This window comes from Mirounga leonina, unplaced genomic scaffold, assembly GCF_011800145.1.
Source record: "Mirounga leonina isolate KUSES-001 unplaced genomic scaffold, KU_Mleo_1.0 Mir_151, whole genome shotgun sequence".
NCBI lineage: Eukaryota > Metazoa > Chordata > Mammalia > Carnivora > Phocidae > Mirounga > Mirounga leonina.
In genome coordinates this window covers 108,556,366-108,577,652 of record NW_023270377.1, presented here as the reverse complement: position 1 = coordinate 108,577,652, position 21,287 = coordinate 108,556,366, and the positions used below count along the sequence as shown (strand labels likewise).

General features: G+C 36.3%; 1 protein-coding gene across 2 annotated transcripts in view; it reads right to left on the bottom strand.

Annotated features, from left to right (window-relative positions):
- The window catches only part of UGGT1 (UDP-glucose glycoprotein glucosyltransferase 1), a 114,791-nt gene that overhangs the window by 54,742 nt on the left and 38,762 nt on the right, over nt 1-21,287 (bottom strand). For both annotated transcript variants that reach the window (XM_035008298.1, XM_035008299.1), the window contains exons 16-19: nt 16,974-17,109; nt 14,918-15,049; nt 8,270-8,434; nt 1,729-1,849 (exon numbers count right to left, since the gene is read on the bottom strand). In XM_035008298.1, the coding sequence (XP_034864189.1) occupies nt 1,729-1,849; nt 8,270-8,434; nt 14,918-15,049; nt 16,974-17,109 (554 nt within the window). The remainder of the gene's footprint in view (nt 1-1,728; nt 1,850-8,269; nt 8,435-14,917; nt 15,050-16,973; nt 17,110-21,287) is intronic.

Sequence of the window (21,287 nt, the reverse complement as noted above, 5' to 3'; positions counted from 1 at the left end):
GAAAGGGAATTCGGCTTCAAGTAGATTAGAGACAGGTGCCATAAACTAACAACCACACCTAGAGCTCTGTGTGCATCACACCCGACCACAACAGCAAATGCCCGTGGCTTGTACTTCTCTGTTACACCTATCTTTTCTCGCCCAATGAGACTTCTGCAAAGTGACCACAGCTCCACCTTATTTCCAGCTGTTTGCTGAAATGGCCTTCAGAGCAGCAAGGAAAGGCATAAGGAACAAATTGGCATCTGGTCTTCACAAAACTATCCCTGAAAAGGTATTCTTGTGAAAACAACGTAAACACCCATCAACTGAAGATTAGGTAAGCCAAGTGTGGACTGTGTGGACTATCCATACAAGAAAATATTAATAAGCCATAAAAAGGCAAAAAAGTACTGAGACATGCTACAACATGGATAAAACTTAAAAACATTATGCTAAGTGAACAAGAAGCCAGTCACAGAAAGCTCCTAATTATATGAAATACCCAGTAGAAAACTCCCTTAGAAACAGAAACTAGATCAGCAGTTGTGGAGGGGATAGGAAAAGGGGAAATGGAGAGTGGCTACCAATGGGTACATGGTTTCTTTTTGGGGGAATGATACATGTTCTACAATTAAACAGTGATGATTAGACAACTTTGAGAATACACTAAAAATTGTAGATAAGATTGCGAAATACTGAGTTTTATGGCATGTACACTTTATCTCAATGAAGGTTTATTTTTAGATAGGCATTCCTAGCCTCTCAGAGTAAAACCACCCGGGGTGTTTGTCCACATCACTGCTAGCTGATTCCAGAACAAGGATGAAGAAAAGACAGCTGCTTAACAGCTTTATGACTGTAAGAAAGTCAACAATACAGATGTAGTCTCATCACCTAAGGCCTAAAAAGCTGGCATTTAAAAGACAATGGAGGGGTGCCTGGGTGGTTCAGTCAGTTAAGTGGCCTACCCTTGATTTCGGCTCAGGTCATTATCTCAGGGTTTTGGGAGGTTCTGCACCAGGTGTGGAGCCTGCCTAAGATTCTCTCTCTCCAGGGCCCCTGGGTGGCTCAGTCATTAAGCGTCTGCCTTCGGCTCATGATCCCAGGGTCCTGGGATTGGGCCCCTGCATCGGGCTCCCTGCTCCACGGGAAGCCTGCTTCTCCCTCTCCCACTCCCCCTGCTTGTGTTCCTGCTCTTACTATCTCTCTCTGTCAAATAAATAAAAATAAATCTTGAAAAAAAAAAAAAAGATTTTCTCCTTCCCCACCTCCCTCTCTAAAAAAAAAAAAAAGACAATGGATATTTTTCTAAGTTTACAAGGATTTTTTTTTTTTTTTTAAAGATTTTATTTATTTATCTGAGACAGAGAGAATGAGAGAGACAGAGAGCACATGAGAGGGGGGAGGGCCAGAGGGAGAAGCAGGCTCCCTGCCGAGCAGGGAGCCCGATGCGGGACTCGATCCAGGGACTCCAGGATCATGACCTGAGCCGAAGGCAGTCGCTTAACCAACTGAGCCACCCAGGCGCCCCTAAGTTTACAAGGATTTATACACAAAGAATTTCTCTCTTTTTGGAGAAAACTCTTGTGAATTTACAGACTCATGTTATGAACTAAAGGTGCAATGAATTAAAACAAGATTGTGTCAGAATCTTGGGTTATCTTCTAAACACTGCAATCCAATAGATGCAAAGATTCTGAAACACAAATGAAAAAAAGCCCAAAATGTTCCTGAAATGCTTCTTACTGGTTGCTGTTAAATCCAGGTACTCTCGCTCAGATGTCAAAATCCTAGAGTTGATTCGTGGAACAACATTTGGCTGATTCATGATATACTCTACCACATCCTGATCATGGGACAGTTCACCCTACAAGAAAAAAAATTAACAGGGTGGGGGCAGGATAAGAGTTAAACAAATTAGAGCAATAATAATTTATTAGAAAGTAAAAAGTCATTAACTTTACAATCAATAGCTTATGTATTGATAACACTTAAAAACAGAAGTTTCCATGTTACAGGTTCCTATCATTGCCAAGCACAGCTTGACAGGTTATGTATGTATATTATCTTTAACTCTTTCAACAACGTGAGACAGATGTTATTGACGATCCGTTTTAAAGATGGAAGCTGAGGTACAGAATAACTTACTCAAAGTTACAGAGCTAAGGAGATTCAAGTATGAAATGCAAGTTTATGTGGTCTCTCCACACACTACTGTGCTTCCCCAGAAATAAGCAAGCTCTACAAATTAGGTAAGTTACCATAACCAAAAATCCATCCTGAGAGCTGCTCATAGTTAGCCTCTCTCTAAAGGAAAAAGCCAAATGCCTTCTCTCAAGCACTTAATGTATTTTATAATAAAAATCACTCCAAGGAGCATCTGGGTGGCACAGCTGGTTGAGCTCCTGACTCTTGGTTTTGGCTCAGATCATGATCTCAGGGTGGTGAGATCGAGCCCCGTGTCAGGCTCCATGCTCAGCACGGAGTCTGCTTAAGACTCTCTCTCCCTCTTCTCCTCTCCCCTCCCATACACTCTCTCTTTCAAATAAATAAATCTTAAAAAACAAAAATCACCCCAAGCTTTTTTCAATCTCAGACATCAAAGTAATGCTACATTTCCAGAGTCACAATTATATTTCAGGGAGGAGAAATCATTTCTCATTTTTTCTTCCCTTTCATACCTCTCAGATATATAGAAATACTTGTACTTCATTAAGGTGATCTCAAAGCCATGCGTAAATGGCTATAGAAACTTGCAAGTTCTTCACACTCAAAGTATTTCATATAAAACCATATTTTAAAGCAATTTTCAAGGGAGAGATAGATGTAAATCAAATATACACAGTAAAGTCTAAAAAACTCCAATTAGGCATCTTCTATGGCTACTTACCCCGAGAGACAGAGAACTTGTATGCAAATTCTCAAACTATAAACTAATAATGAGCATATGAACCAACCATACAACTCAAAAGACTACAAAGTTACTAGATGACTTAGTATAGATGTACACCCATGTATACAACTTTGGTCTCTATGATAAATCTGAATTGATTCCACTTAGAAGCCTAACTAGCTCAGGGAGGGCAATTTAGCAACATCTATCAAAATTTTAAATGTACATACCTTTTAATGCAGCCCATCTACACACACACACACACACACACACAATGGTTGTTTCTAGAAAGAGAAGATGACTGGCAGGGGAACAGGAGTGAATGGGTGAAAGTTTCTCTTCATTTATACCTCTAAACACATTTGAATTTCATACCATCTGCATATCATACCTTTTTATAGTGACTCTAGTTCAAAATTTCAAAGGTACATTACCCTGTGACCAATTCCAATAACTGGTATTTCTCAAAAAATAAATAAATAAGTTACAGAGATATACATGTAAGACTATTCATTACAGCACTATTTATAACAGTGAAATTCTACAAGCAATGTCCAAAATTATTGTTCATTCTTAGAAAAAAGAAAAACTATGCAGCAATCCAAAAGTACTGACAAAGAGTTATATGCTCAGAAACACAAAGCAAAGATATATTCAATTAGAAAGGTAAGCTAAAAAATACATATGTAAATATCTATTTCTATATACACGGGGGCACAAAGGGCTATTTCTCTAGGGATTCTGATGAAAGGAAGAACTCTCATTTTTACTTTAGACACTTTAATATTCTCCTAATTTAGTATTTTCTAAATATGTATAGGAGCACATATGACTTTTGTCATAATATTTCAAATAAAATTTTCTTTAGCTAAACCAAACCAAACTTCTCACTGGCAATGTAAGTAGAAACAGAGGAAAACTAGCATTCAAAGGGGGACTATTTGAAAATAAAAATAAAAAAACACAATAGGATACTACTTCACACCATCTAGAATGGTGTAGTAATCAAGACTGTGAGGTACTTACATAAGAACAAACATATAGGCGAATGGAAAACAATAGGCAGTCCAAAAATAAACCTATACATTATTGGTTAATTTATTTTTTAGAATCTTTATGTTTGGAACCTTCCCAAACCTTGCCCTATGCACCTCACCATTTGGCTGGTTCACATTTGCATTATTTTATTATCATAACACAAATTATAAGCATAGAACTATCCTGAACTCTGTAAGGTATTCTAGCAAATTACCAAAACTGAGAAGGGTATTAAGTGCCCCTGCATTTTTAGCCAGTTCATACTAAGTGAAGGTGACTTGGAGACCCCCAAACTTGTGGCTGGTGTCTGAAGTGAGGGCAACCTTGTAGGAAATTGTGTCCTTAAACTGTCACATTTGGCCTAATTCTGAGTAGTCTGGTGTAAGAAGTCATTACAGGCAGAAAGATTATTAGAAAAAATGACTGGAAGGAAAGCCCCTAATTTTGATATTTAAGAAATGTAATGTACTCGGGGCGCCTGGGTGGCTCAGTTGGTTGGGCGACTGCCTTCGGCTCAGGTCATGATCCTGGAGTCCCGGGATCGAGTCCCGCATCGGGCTCTCTGCTCAGCAAGGGATCTGCTTCTCCCTCTGACCCTCTTCCCTCTCGTGCTCTCTGTCTCTCATTCTCTCTCTCAAATAAATGAATAAAATCTTTAAAAAAAAAAAAGAAATGTAATGTACTCCATGTAGGATAACTCATAGTTCCACACCTAGACAAATTGATGAAATGTCCAAAATGAAACACAAATAAAGGACACTGAAAACAGGAACAAGAAGAGATTCCTAACACAGACTGGATCCTCAATAAGATTAACAGCTATTTTCTCAAGAGAACCCACAGAGATCAAATGGCAATTGAATGACCTATTCAAACTGCTAAAAGGGAAAGATAATCAACCAAGAATTCCATATCCAAGCAAACTATCACTCAAAAGTGCAGGGTAAATGAACACATTCCTAGAAAAACAAAAAGAGAGAATTTTTCACTGGAAGATCTAACCCAAAATAAACACTAAGATTTCCTCAGGTTAAAATGAAAGGACACAAGACACTAACCTGAATCCCCACAAAATAATTAAGAGCACAAGTAAAAGTAACTACATAGGTAAATATAAAAAGGGTCTGAATATACTTCTGTTGGTAACTCTTTTTCTATTTCACTTATGAGACAACTATAAAAGGCAACACTTATAAATTGGTGCTGATGGGCATATAATATAGACAGATGTAATCTGTATGACCATAACAACATAACATGGGGAATAAATAGAGCTATATAAGAGCAAAGATTTGGGATACTAGTGAAATTGATATAAAAAATGTAACAATTATATAAATACATAAAAATCACATAATATTAACAGATAAAGGACAAAAATCACATGATCTCTATAGACATAGAAAGAGTATTTGACAAAATCCAACATGTTGATGATAAAAAAAAATCAATAAACTAAGAATAGAAGAAAACTTCCATAAACTGACAAAGGGAATCCGCAAAAACCCTGTAGCTAATATACTTACAGGTGAAAGACTAAAGCTTTCCCCCCTAAGACTGGGAACAAAACAAGGATGTTCATTCACACTACTTCTATTCAGCATGGTACTAGGAAGTTCTAGACAGGCAATGAGACAAGAAAAGAAAAAATAAAAAAGAGATAAAGACATCCTGATTGAAAAGGAAGAATCAAAACTATCTCTACTGTCATCTGTAAGATGACAGTATTTTCTATATAGAATTTTTTTTAAAAAAAGTTTTAGAATAAACAAGTTCAACAAGGTTATAGCATATAAGATCAATATACAAAAATCAACTGTATTTCTATTCACTATCAATGAACTATCCAAAAATTAAATTAAGGAAATAATTCCATTTATAATAGCATCAAAAAGAACAAAATATTAACAAATAAATTTAATGAGAGAAGTGTAAGACTCCTTCATTGGAAACTACAAAACATCACTGAAAGAATAACAAGACCTAAATAAATGGAAACACATCCTGGGCTCATGGGTTAGAAAATTCAATATTGCTAAGATGTCAATACTCCCCAAACTGATCTACAGATTCAATGCAATTCCTATTGAAACCCAGTGGCCTTTTTTTGCATATACTGACAAACTAATCTTAGGATTCATATGAAAATGAAGGGGACACAGACCAGCCAAACAATCTTTAAAAAAGAAAAAAGAGAAAGAAAAATCCAAAGTTGGAAAACACACTTGATTACAGTAGTAATCAAGACTGTGAGGTACTGGGCGCCTGGGTGGCTCAGATGGTTAAGCGTCTGCCTTCGGCTCAGGTCATGATCCCACGGTCCTGGGATCGAGTCCCGCATCGGGCTCCCTGCTCCTTGGGAGCCTGCTTCTCCCTCTGCCTCTCTCTCTCTCTGTCTCTAATGAATAAATAAATAAAATCTTTAAAAAAAAAAAAAAAAAGACTGTGAGGTACTTACATAAGAACAAACATATAGGCGAATGGAAAACAATAGGCAGTCCAAAAATAAACCTATACATTATTGGCTAATTTATTTTTTACAAGAGTGCCATGATACTTTAATGGGAGAAGAGCATTCTTTTCAATAAATAGTACTGGGACAACTGAATATCCCAAAAGACATTCAGTTGCATGCCAAACTGTATATGAGAAAAAAATGTGGACTTCTACCTCACACCACATATAAAAACTAACTGAAAATACATCCAAGAACTAAATGTTAAAGAGAAAAAACTATAAAACACTCAAAAGAAAACATAGGTATAAATCATCATAACCTAGAATTAAGCAAAAATTTCATACAAATAGCACAAGCAACAAAAGAAAAAAAAGTAAATTGGACTTAATCAAAATTTAAAGCATCTGTCCTTTAATTTTTTTTTTTTTTAAGATTTTATTTATTTGCGAGAGAGAAAATGAGAGACAGAGAGCATGAGAGGGAGGAGGGTCAGAGGGAGAAGCAGACTCCCTGCTGAGCAGGGAGCCTGATGTGGGACTCGATCCCAGGACTCCAGGATCATGACCTGAGCCGAAGGCAGTCGCTTAACCAACTGAGCCACCCAGGCGCCCCAGCATCTGTCCTTTAAAAGACTGACCACCAAGAAAATGAAAAGACAAACCATGAAATTAGAAAAATACTGACAAATCCTACTATGTATAAGGGATTAGTACCCGGAACACATAGAGAACTCATAACAGTAACAAAACAAGTAACCCAATTAAACATAGGCAAATAATTTTAATAGACATTTCTCCAAAAAAAGATATAAATAGTCAATAAGCCCAGGAAACAATGCTCAACATTATTCATGTTTGAGTAATGCAGGTCAAAACCACAATGAGATACCACTTTATACCCACTAGGCTATAATCAAAGAGACAGACAGTATCAAGCGTTGGCTAGAATGTGGAGAAAATAGAACCAGCATACATTGCTGGTAGCAATGTATAATGGTGCAGCCGCTTTGAAAAACAGCCTGTTAAAAAGAGAGTTACTAAACAGGCAATTCTCCTCCTAGGTATACACACAAGACAAATGAGAACATATGTCTACACAAAAACTTGTACATGATTGTTTATAGCAGCATTATTCATAGTAGCCACAAAGAAGAACCCTAAATTTATAACAAATGATGAATGGATTTTTAAAATATGGTATATCCATTCAAGAAACTATTATTTGGCCATTAAAAGAAACGAAGTACTGACACACGCTCCTACTGGGTAACCTTGAAAACATTACACTAAGTGAAAGAAATGAGACACATAAGACCACATATTGTATGATTTCATTTATATTAAATGTCTCAAATAGGCAAATCCATAGAGAAAGAAAACAGATTTGTAGTTGCCAGGGTCTAGGGTAGAAACAAATGCAGAGTGAATGCTACAGGGCATTGGATTTTAGGGGTGATGATAATGTTCTAACATCAGTCAGAGGTTATACTTGTATAAACTCTGTGTATACATTAAATACATTGATTGTCCACTTTAAAAGACTGAATTTTATGGCATGTGAATTATGTCTCAACAATAACTATTTTATACATATATATAAATTATATGATTATATATATATATTTGAGTCTTTCCAAAGTCAAAATTCCTTACAAGTAGAACAAATGTCTCTTAAATAAACATTTAACCTTGACAACAATAAACTTAGCTATTTCAAATACAATGCACAAAGTCTTGTGAATATTTTCATTATAGCACAACTTCCTGGGAATCCACAAACCAATTACAAGTGATGTATAAAAAAGAGTAATACTTAAAGAATCTTATTGCTTACTACAGAGCCTACAAAAATATAAGCAAACCATTCTCTTTCAAAATCACCCTTGAAATACCACTCACCAAGTACACTGCTCTTTGGAAGAAGGTTGTGGTCTCCAGGATTTTATGCATTGTGATGGTTTCCAACTCATCAGGATCTAACTGTTCCTTTTCAAAGGGCATTCCATTGAACAGAACAATAGGCAGTGGACCAACCCCAGTCTGCTCATAGTAGCCTCTCGCTTCCTGAAACACAAGGGACCACAAACATTTTTTGCCCTTCATGAGACAAATGGAACAAAGCATAGTTTTCATACATATATGTGCTAATGAGAAAAGTAAAATCAACAGAAATATGGTCACCAAGAAATAACAAAAGAAATGCCTTTAAAGAAATATCAGAAGAAACATAGTTAATATACTACTGGGTAATTTGAAACTGATTACTGAGTTTTTGTAAAACCACAAAACCTTGCACATTAGGAAGTGATTTGGGGGTGAGGGTAATTTTAAGCTACCCAGGCTACCAAACTTTAATTACATATACTATAGCCAAGACATATAACAGACCTTTCAACAATGATGGAGATATTCTATCTTTGCTGTCCAATGCAGTAGCCACTAACCACATGTAACTATTGAGCAGCTGAAATTAATTAATTTTCATTTTAAAAGCCACATGTGGCTAGATGCTACCATAATGGGCAGCACAATGACAGACTGCCATAAATTATGAGTGTTCCTGGGCAGATAGCCTGAGATGAAATATTTACACCCCAATCTAAACTTAAAAGGATCCCTATCACTAACATAGAAATTACACTTTAGAAAACAAAACAAGGCTAGTGGTAAAACAGTGCTTGAAAATTGCCCTATAATATACTAAGCCCAATCTTTTTCCTTCTCCAAGACAAAAGAGGTTCCTTAGCAGGGAAATGTCAGGGCAACAAAAAGGTAAATATATCTAAGATGAACACTCTTCTCTGGTGGTCAGTATAGGGGTACATTCCCCCTAGATATCAACCAAAAATCCGTAACTAACTTGTCAAAGTAAAACATACATTACTACCCAAGATGTAAAAAGGATTCCTTAAAACACACTTGTTAGGTATCTTATAACTAATACTTTCTGAAAATAGCAGAATTATACATATTTATATATAAATAGAAAAGTACTTCAACTGGGTAACTGACAATCATCAACAGCAAAGACTACTTAGTTCCTAATCAGATCTAGCCACAATAGTAACTAATGGTACAGACTTTCTGCACAGGCAGAAAGGTCTTCTATGTTGATTTTTGCCACTTCTATATATCATAGTTTATACTTTTAAAATTTACACTTCTAAAATTCTTACCATGTTAATTCTGTTCTTTGATGTCTCAACTATTTCAAAGACATTCATTAAAAACTCAATTTTAACATACTTTGAGTTTTGAAAATTATCCCCCAACAAAACAAAACAAAACCCGTATTATAACTCTTAAGTGACAATAAGAAATGACACTGGTTTTCTCTGGAAATGGCAACTGAGTGAAAATCAGGAGTGGGAGGGAGATGTTTTGACTATATATACCTTCTTTTCTTACAAACCATAAAAAATTTACCAGACCAAATAACAGAATGCAGCCTAATTACCAAAAAGGCAAACTTAAATATTACATGAGACTTTCTATCAATAACTAAAAATGTTAACTATAAATAATTTAAAAACCTTAATAATTACAGGCGAGGTCTTATGAATGAGCTATTCACAATGATTACTGAAATTAATAAGGACTCAGAGTTAACATGCCAAACGCAAAATGTCTACATGTATAAGTTAGGACTTTTCTTAAATATCATTATCTATCTTATTAGCTTGAAAGATATAAATATACACCTATCAGACTACATTATCTTCCGTTTAAAAATGCTACTTTAATTATACTGCCTAGTACAAATAATTACAACTTTCAAATACCATAGATGGAGGATATCATAGCTTCAGATTTATACAAAAGGTACAGATATTTATTTAAAGACTTTTATTTACTTATTTGAGAATGAGAGAGAGAGAGAGAGCATGCACGCACATGCGCAAAGGGGGAGGGGCAGAGGGAGAGAGAATCCTAAAGCAGACTCTCCGCCCAGCACAGAGCCCCATGCAGGGTTTGATCCCAGGACCCTGAGATCATGACCTGAGCTGAAATCAAGTCGGCTGCTTAACCAACTAAGCCACCCAGACACCCCAGCACAGATATTTATAAGTGTAATAACAATTGCTAAATGATATTATTCCTCCTTAAAAATTTTTCAAAAGAATCTTTTTCTTGGGCTTTTTCAGGTGGAGGCACAGCTGCTACAGTTTTGAAAATCTTATGAAAATCTTATTAATCATTAGATTCTTAGGACTTCTGGGAATCTCACAACATCCTTGTCATGAAAGTATGTTTACTCAAATACCTAGGAAATTAAGTGGTCTAAGATCATTTGCTTACATAGGAAGGGCCTCTAATCAGTACAGATGAGGAAAAGAGCCAAGAATGGGAAATTACTGAGGAGCTAGGTTTGTGACACATATATTTGATTCATCAGTAAAATCAAGATTTCAATACATATAAAAATATCCTTTTTATCAATTTGTCTAATATTTCTCAAGAAAATACCTTTGACATAGCAATCATCCACAATGAAAAGGAAATGCGTACTGTTTCTTCAGTAGGATGAGAGAAAATTAAAGTGAAACGTTTTCCAGGTGAGATGAGTTAAATAAAGGGGATCAAGAGTACACTTATCATGACGAGCACTGAGTAGTGTACAGAATTGTTGGATCATTATACTGTACATCTGAAACTAATATAATACTGTATGTTAATTATACTTGAATTAAAAAAATTTTTTAAACAATGTAAGATCTAATGTTAAAATGGTAAAGAGCAAGCAAGCAAGCACACTGGGGTAAAATCAGGCACTTCTCCCTCCCAAGGGAAAAAAAATAAAATTAAAAATTAAAAAAGAAAGTTACACATTTTCTAAATGTAAAATATGAGAAAACTTCATGAATTCCCTCAATTCTTTGGCATTCCCAAAGTGGCCCTTCTTTCCTTTTATTTCATCTATTCTTTTTCTACGGAGTATTATTCTTACTGTTTGTGTCTATCTAGAAAATCACTGGGTACCATATCAGTTTTATTTTAAATAACACGTAAGGCAAGTGAGTGAATGGAAGGATACAATAGAACAATGGAACCATGTTCAGTCTACCCTGAATAGACCTCATGACCAGCCGCAACACTAAACCTGACTTAATACACTTTAAAACAAGAAGACTTAACACTAAAGCATGAGTGCCATCAGTATCATGGCTGAAGAGAACATAACTCATTAGTGCTTCCCAATCCTGAACAACAATTTGGCATCTATCCACAGACAAAAGTGCCTTTGTGGAAGGTTTGGGATCCAGCACCATATGCCAAGGAACCCAGAAGAAGGTTCACCCACCCATGCATCACGTAACAGACATACAGATTTCAACCCCATCTGTGGACCCTGCATTGGCTCATCAACTGGCTCCAGTCCCTCCTAGCCATAGCCTGAGAACCCACTGGAGCAAAAAAATATGAGGGAGCCTGGGTGGCTCAGTTGGTTAAGCGTCTGCCTTCGGCTCAGGTCATGATCCCAGGGTCCTGGGATCGAGTCCCATGTCGGGCTCCCAGCTCAGTGGGAAGCCTGCTTCTCCCTCTGCCTGCCACTCTCCCTGCTTGTGCTCTCCCACTCTCTCTCTCTCAAGTAAATAAAATCTTTAAAAATATAAAATAAAATAAATTTTTAAAAAATATGAGACTGAATGCATTAGAAAAGATAAGAAGAACAGTCTAACTTCACTCCCATCAGCCCTCCCCCAAAGCAGCACAGCTTAGGGCCAAGAGAGATCTTCTGGGCCCATGATTTCTCCTGCAGGGGGGAAACTGAGAGCAAGTGAGCAGGCAGGGAAGCACTCAACTTCCCCCACTATAAGGAATACTGCCAAAGAGGCTCATTTCTCTCTTACCCCATCTAGAGTACTGAATTGTGAACTGTGTGACTGGGGGTAGAAAGAAGCTGGAAGAGGGCAGCAGACAGTACTAAGAAAGCATTTAAAGGGGATGGATCCTACTTACTGCATCACGGACTCCAACAAGAAGCCCACCCATGAGCCACTGGGGACACTTCATCCACAGATTCCACCAAATGGCTCACGGACACACCCCACCTACACTCACCCTCACCCTGTGGCCAGTTCCCTGTATATGCTCCTGACAGTGGTGGCAAGAGTAAGCTTTAACCAGATGGCTAGTGAGCAAGCACAGAAAACCAGCCCAAATGTGTGGGCCAGAGAGACAAAATATTGGAGCGTTATGGCCACCTTGGGGAAAACAAAAGAAGGGCAGTCAGCACCCAGCCTTGGGCACTGTAGAATCGAAAATTAGGCATGCTTAAGAATTCTGTACAAGAAAGAACAAGTATGGAGTATATGTATCCACAGATGGCCTGAGAAAGCCTCAGAATTCCTAGCAGGTCTGACAAAAGGTACTTCTCTCCCAAAGGCAGTAAAGACTGTGGGAGGTGACTGCTACCTCAAATGCAAAAAAGCAACATGAAACTGCAAGGAATATCAAGAAAACATGACAGCACCAAAGGATAGCAATAATCTTTCAGTAACCAATTCCAAAGAAATGGACATCTGTGATTTACCCAATAAAGAATTCAAAAAAGTTGTTTATAAAGGGAAACTCAATTATAAGAAAACACAGAAAGATAATTCAACAAAATAAAAAAAACCACACAAACAAAATTTAAAGTTTAGTAAGAGAGAGAGAAATAATAAAAAAGAACCAAACAGATATTTTGGAGCCAAAGAACACAATAAATGAAAGGAAAAATGAAATAGCATTATTATCAGAATGGATCAAGCAGAAGAAAGAATCTGTAAGTTAGAAGACAGGAACTTTGAAATTATCCAGAGGAGAACAACAAGAACAAAAAGAATGAAAGAAATGTTATCTAGATGATTTGCAAATTACTAGAGTTCCAGAAGGAGACAAGAGGTTTGAGAAGGGATCAAAAAGCTTATTTAAAGAAATAATGGTTGAGAAGTCCCCAAATCTGGGAGAGATTTGATTATTCAAGTTCATGAAGCTTATAGGTCACCAAACAAAATCAACTTAAAGAGATCCTCTGCAAGACACATTATAATAAAACTGTTAAAAATCAAAGACAAAGAGAAAATATTAAAAGCAGCAACAGAAACACACTTGTAACAAATCTCAAGGGAGAAACAGACAACACAATGTGAGTAGAGGAATTCAATACCTCACTGTCAACAACATAAATAATCCAAATAGATAATCCAATAAATAATCCAAACAAAAATTAGTGAAGAAACACTGGAATTTAATTATACTTTAAACCAAATGGACCTAAAAGACATATATAGAATATTCCACCCAACAGCAGCAGAATACATGGCTTCTTAAGCACATATGAAATATTCTAGAAATCAGTAACATGAGGAAAGCTGGAAAATTTACAAATATGTAGAAATTAAACAACAAACTCCTTAATCAGTGAGTCAAAGAATAAATGAAAAGTGAAAGAAAGAAACATCTTGAAATAAACAAAAATGGAAATATAACGCACCAAAACTTAAAGGATGCAGAAAAAGTAGTTCTGAGAAGGAATTTTATAGTGATAAATGCCAACATTAAGAAAAAAGAAGGATCTCAAATAAAAAGCCTAACTTTACACCACCAGACACTAGGAAAGAAGAAGAACTAAACCCAAATTTAGCTGAAAGAAAGAAAGATCAGAGACCAGAAAAACAAATAGAAAAGTTAACTAAGCTGTTTTTTAAAAGATACAAAATTGGCAAACCTTTAGCTAGACTAAGAAAAAAGAGAAAAAAATAGTAAATAAAATCAGAAAACAGGAGACATTACAACTGACACCACAGAAATGCAAAGTATCATGAGACTTCTATGAACAATTTTATACCAACAAACTGGGTAACCAAGAAGTAATGGATACACTTCTAAAGACATACAACCTACCAAGACTGAACCATGAAGAAACATCTCCTTCACTTAAAAGTAAAAAAAGTTCATAAATACATTTTTATTGTTTTAAATGAAAATGTCTCAGAAATGTATTTAGATTCCTTGCCTGAACATTTATTTTCAATAAACTGACTACCTTGTTCCTGCTTGCAACAGATAAAGGTCCTTTTACTGTATTTAATGTCTCACAAAAAATAGTATTATCTTTAAATAAAATTTTTAAATATTTCCCTATATCCTTATTACCATACTTTGCCATTCTGCTTTATTACATTTCTTAATATATTTTTATCTTTAGCCTAAACAACATCAATATTTTAAGTCATATCTTGGCAAGCATACATTATACACTTCTAATAGCTTTTATGTGGAATATACATCACACAAGTACTACCACTGCACTGTGTAAAATAAATTTGTTTTTCAATTTAATAGTTAATATGCCAGCTAAAAATCAATGGTATCGTCACAAAATTGAAATATAAACTGCATTCGCAAACACAAAAAAGTAACCTGGTTTCTAAACTGTTAAATGCTAAGTACCTAAATACTTTAACCACCACTACCCTTATTAATAACAACTCCCCAAAAAAGGAAGGTAAGGAAAGCATAGCATTGTGGTAAAATGAGAAGCGCAAAAGAATTTCTTACCTTCCGATTCTGATCATAAGCAGAGTCAATCCCCAAAATGCTATTCACTTCAACATATGGATACTTCTTCTCTAGGACACTGACCACATGTTCAACTTTTACTTTTTCTCCAGTCCTTACTTTGTTATATATCTGAAGAAAGAAAAATCAGGCAACCAAACGCACTTTTAAATCCAAATTTCAGAATGTTTATTACAAAAGATTTCTGAATGTAGAGAGAAAACATGGCTATTTTTCTTGTAAGGTGAAATGCAACAGGTTAGCAATTCTCCCTTTTTCATATACTTCCTTAAGATACCTTCTTATATTAGAAACTACATATTCTTAAAAGGACCCAATCAGCTCATACTCACATTAAGTCCCAAATGCAAAAATGTGTTAATTTTTTAAAAATCTGAACACCTTTACATAATCCTTGAAATAAGAACTCATGGCCATGATGTTTAGGGGGGCGAAAGTTATAAAATATGTATGGCAAAAACCTTGTTTTTAAAAAGCAGATATAAAACAAATAACAACACAACTGTGTCTGTATACAGTTAAACACCTAGAAGGATATAAGACAACCTTCTAATAGTGGCTGTCTTTAAGGAGCAGGATTAGGAAAGGGAAAGACAGAGAAATTTTAAATCGATACACTTTAATATTATTTTTAAAAAATTTTACAATGAACACACAATGTTTTTGCTGTTGCAAATAAAAATTTGAAAAAATGAAAACTCATATACATATACATCCTTCATATACACAGCTATGGGAGTGGGGGAACAACTTTAAAAAGCAGACTTTAAAACACATCCTCAGCAAATCCTTCTGAACTTACTTCTTTCTCTATGGCCCTATTGCCAACCACCTTCGCCATCATCTCTCACAGAGATCCCAGCAACAGCTCACCAACCACTATCCCTGCCACTGTCTACCCTCCATCAGACCCGTCTCCATACATGCATCAGAATGATGTTTTTAACTGGAGTTTAACCTCTGCAAGCTGGACACTCATTGCCTGGCCTGACAGCCTCGACAAATAGGTTCCCCTCTCAGCCATACAGACAAAGGAAATCACTACCTCTGATTTGCAGCCATTGTTCAACTGACTCCTGTTTTTCCTCCTACACTCAGCTGGGACAACTTCCCATTCCACAACAATGCCATCCCTAGTAGAGTGAGGTCTAGTGCTGCCACAGTTGGCTGTGCTTCCCACAGTGCATTAACCATCTGCATGGACATGTCCCCCACTAGAATGTAAGGTCTTTGAGGACAAGGGTGAAGTCTTACTCTTCTTTGTATCCCTTGCAGCTAGTACCAGGCCTTTAGTCTCTAATAGATGTTAGCCAAATAAATAAATGAACATTTTAACTAATAAAAAATGCTCCAGACTGAATCTCTAAACAATAAATATAACAAACATAATAAACAGCAGGCTGACATGTTTATAGGTTAAAAAATAAGTGGTGAAAATCAACTGCTTTAAAGATGGTTTTCTAATAATTACCACTAATCTGTAAGCAAAAGAACTATTATTTATAAATTTTTTATATTCAAAAATAGAAAAAAAAGAAAACAAGAGAGTTCCTTGTTTGAACTGAAGAAAGTATCTTAAGTATATATAAAACTCAGGGTATTTCAGTTCCCAAGGTAAAAATATGGAGAAAATAGACAATAAGAATTTATGATTTGAATATTAATTAAATGAAAATATCATAAAGACCTTAAAAGGAAAAAAAGCAAACATTTTTTTAAACAAGCAGAGAACATCACATTTACAAAAAAAAAAAAGAAAAATTAATTAGTGTTTTCAAGTCACCAAAAGGCAGAAGACTAATAAGGTACATTAGTAGGGCTCCTAAGGAATCTTATCTTAGCTGAGATCACAGCAATTTATTATTAACATCAGTAAATCAGTAAAAGCAACTCCTTAAATATAAAACACAAAGGTTGAGAGAATAATTTATCAAGCTTTTTCTCTTTACAGAAATATAAAATCCTCTTAACTCATACTGGTTCTTAAAGTAAGTTAAATTAAGAAAATTATTCGCCATTTTGATTGAAAACATACATGTATCAGAGTTTGGAAGGCATGATAATCATCCACTTCTTGGGCAACATAATTATACGCTCTCAGAATAGCCACTCCAGCATCTTGCATCCCATCAACATCTTCAGAGTCATTAACCACAAAGATTAAACCAATTCTGGGGAGAGGGGGAAGGGCAAAAAGAAGAAAAAGAAACATCTCAAAAAATGCAACTGGTTAAAAAGAATGGCATCCCTGTATCCCACTCACATATTGTAACTTCCTCTACTGAAAAGCACAGTTCACATCTTACTCTAATACACTGGGCAAAGGCTTTCATCACTTACAGAATAGAAAAGCAGGTTCCCAAAGGTGGCTTAGACTTTTCAACTGTTAAACCACACTGCTTCCACATGGTGAAAGGCCTTTACTGACATGAAGGATTCTGTTATAGTTTTAGTTGGAGATTTTGTTGTTTTTAAGCAAAAATTAGGGGAAGTGAACATTTTCAGAATGTGAAAATATATAAAAAGGGGGGTGGATTTTTGGATTAACATAGGCAAGATGAAAATCATAGGTAAATGGAAAACATAAAAATGTTTACTATTATCTGTTGGCAAAAAGCTACAACCAAGGTTAATGTTCATTACATTTTAAAATTTAAATTAAATTATAAGAATGAACCACAAAAAGATACCATTACACATCTATAAACTGGCAAAAAAAAAAAAAAAAAAAAAAAGCAAAAAACTTGCACTGGCCAATACAGAAGTCACCAGCCTACATATTGGAGCAAAACCAATTCAACTGAGAATGGACGGTTTTTTTTAACAAATGGTGATGGAACTGGATATCCACAATGCAAAAAAACAAATCTAGGCAGAGAACTTATACCTCTCACAAAATATTAACTCAAAATGGATCATAAACATGAATATAAAACACAGAACTATAAAATTCCTAGAAAAGAACACAGAAAATTTAGGTGATCTTGGGTTGGTCAACGACTTATTAGATCTAACAAGCAAAAACATGATCCATGACCCCCCCCAAAAAAAGGGATGAGCTAAACTTCACTGAAATTGGGACTTCTGCTCTGTGAAAGAGACCATTAAGAGAATGAGAACAAGCCACAGACTGGTAGAAAACCTGTGGGAAACTAAGAAACACATATCTGATAAAGGACAGATATCCAAAATATACAAAGAACTCTTAAAACTCAACAACAACAAAAAGTTTAATATGGGCAAAAGATCTAAATTAGTACCTCAGCAACTAAGGCACAGAGTTGGCAAATAGCAAAAAAAAAAAAAAAAAGGATGTTCAACATCACATATTTAGGGAATTTCAAATTAAAACCACAATGGAGGGCGCCTAGGTGGCTCAGTCGTTAAGCGTCTGCCTTCGGCTCAAGTCACGATCCCTGGGTCCTGGGATCGGCCCCGCATTGGGCTCGGCCCCGCAGTGGGCTCTCTGCTCAGCAAGAAGCCTGCTTCTCCCTCTCCTACTTCCCCTATTTGTGTTCCAGCTCTCGCTGTCTCTCCTCCTGTCAAATAAATAAATAAAATCTTAAAAAAAAAAACTACAATGGGATCCCACTACACAATTATTAGAATAGCTAAAATCCAAAACACTGACAACACCAAATTCTGGAGAGAACCTGGAGCAACAGGAACTCTTACTCATTGCTGGTAAGAATGCAAAATAGTAGAACCACTTTGGAAGACAGTGTGGCAATTTCTTATAAAACACTTTTTACCATAAGATAAAGCAATTGTGCCCCTTGGTATTCTTCAAATGAGCTGAAGACTTATGTCCATACAAAAATCTACACACGGATGTTTACAGCAACTTTATTTATAATTACACAAATTTGGAAGCAACCAAGATGTTTACCAATAGGTGACTGGATTAAAAAAAAAAAACACCACCACCAGAGTACATCTATATAATGTAACATTATTTGGTGATAAAATGAAATGGTCTATCAAGCCATAAAAAGACAAGGACAGGGGCGCCTGGGTGGCTCAGTCGTTAAGCATCTGCCTTCAGCTCAGGTCATGATCCCTGGGTCCTGGGATTGAGCCCCGCATCAGGCTCCCAGCTCCACAGGAAGCCTTCTTCTCCCTCTCCCACTCCCCCTGCTTGAGCTCCCTCTCTCGTTGTGTCTCTCTCTGTCAAATAAATAAATAAAATCTTAAAAAAAAAAAAAAGACATGGACAAACCTTAAAAGCATACTGCTAAATGAAAAAAAAAAAGCCAATCTAATAATGATATATATATCATGAGTTTGGAAAGGGCAAAACAATGGAGGCAGTAAAGAGACCAGTGGTTGCCAGCAGTTGAGAGGGAAGGACAAACAGGTGGGGCACGGAGGATGTGGAGGACAGTGAACCTATTCTGTAGGATTTTATGATGGTGGAAACATGTCATTACACATTTGTCAAAACCCACAGACTATACAATGCAAACAATGAACCCAAATGTAAACTATGAACTTTAGTTAATAATAATGTATCAATACAGGCTAATTAATTAACAGTGCTCTAAAAAATACAAAGTCTATTAATTAAAAAGAGAAAGAGGTAAAGCCTAAAAATAGAAGAAAATACAAAAAGATACATATCAAACATCATGCTCTCCTGTGGTATGTAGAGAGTGTGTGTATATGTAGATGGTGGTGGCAAGAGAGTTTGTTTATAGATAAAAATTGTGTTTGTTTTTTAAAATCCCACTTAAAACAGAAATCATATGAGTAGGTTCTAGGCAGAAATGACTTAAATGTTCTTTTTTTTTTTTTTTTTAAGATTTTATTTATTTATTTGAGAGAGAGAATGAGATAGAGAGAGCATGAGAGGGGGGAGGGTCAGAGGGAGAAGCAGACTCCCTGCTGAGCGGGGAGCCCGATGCGGGACCGATCCCGGGACTCCAGGATCATGACCTGAGCCGAAGGCAGTCGCTTAACCAACTGAGCCACCCAGGCGCCCTTAAATGCTATTCTTATGAAAACAAAAATAAGAGCTAAGTATCTCCTCACAAAGGAATTCCCCTTTCCACGTTTCCAATTTCTAGAAAGGGCATCAGAGTTTTTCTGTTAGCTAGGCCCCTTCAGACTTCTGTTTCTCTCAGGCCCAGTCTCTTAACAAGTACCACTAGGGAGTCTCCCAGGTTTGTCCCCTCCTCTCCTCAGCCCCTGTCAACAACCTGGTGTACCACATCAAGGGAAACAAAGACTAAAACAATAGCCAGTCTGCCTTGGGTCTCTCCACCAACTATGTATGCCAACACTCCTCTCTACCGCCAGTAAGTGTCTTCTCACCTACCTTCACAATGTGAAAACCGCATTCCCTCTTCTTGTCCCTCAATGAAATTCAACAAATATTTACTTAGTGCCCATCGTGTAACATGGGCCAACTTCTTCTGTGTTCTTTTATTTCTCTTTTATTCAAAATATAGCTCTGGCTGCAATCCAGTAGTTCAGTCCTCCATCAAACCAGGGGGTATGCATGTTTTACATGAAAAATTTCACTAAACAAAATCTCTACTTTTCCATCAACAAAAACCCTCTATTTTCTTCAAAGCTTAACTAATATCCAACTGTTCCATGAAACCTTTGTCCCTCCCAAATATCTTAGTTCATTATCTTTTGCTTCCCTGAAATTCTAAAGCACTATGACTAGGACATAACCTAGAATCTGATCAAATATTTTCTTAAAGTGTCTGAAAGTATGAACAGTATTTTTTCCAAGAAGGTAGGAATACAGCTTAGATACTATCCACAGCATTTAGCTCAGTGCTGGGCACAGAACACACTACATTTGTTAGCTAGACTTTTCTTCTTCTCTATTTTCATCTTTCCTAAGAATTCAGATTTTGGTCGACATTACTCAGAATATAAGTGAAAATGGGCGCCTGGGTAGCTCAATGGGCTAAGCGTTTGCCTTTGGCTGAGGTCATGATCCCAGGGTCCTGGGATCGAGTCCCACATCAGGCTCCCTGCTCAGCAGGGAGTCTGCTTCTCCCTCTACCCTTCCCCCTTGCACGTGATCTCAATCTCTCACTCTCTCAAATAAGTAAATAAAATCTTTGAAAAAAAAATAAGTGAAAATATCTTAGCATGTATTTGTAAAGCATTAAAATGCTGTTCTTAAAAAAGCACAGTGAAAAACCCAGCCATTCAAGTACCCTGTTGGTAGATTTGGCAATGCAAATAAAACAAGTGTGTCTGCGTCTACAAAAAGCTACAGGTACATTTAGTCCTTGCCAGTCTAAAAAGGTTGTTGGCAAAGCTCTTTATCTCCAGGGAAAGCAGAAATAGGCTTTGTGATGTGGACACTTACCTAGGAAAATTCCCT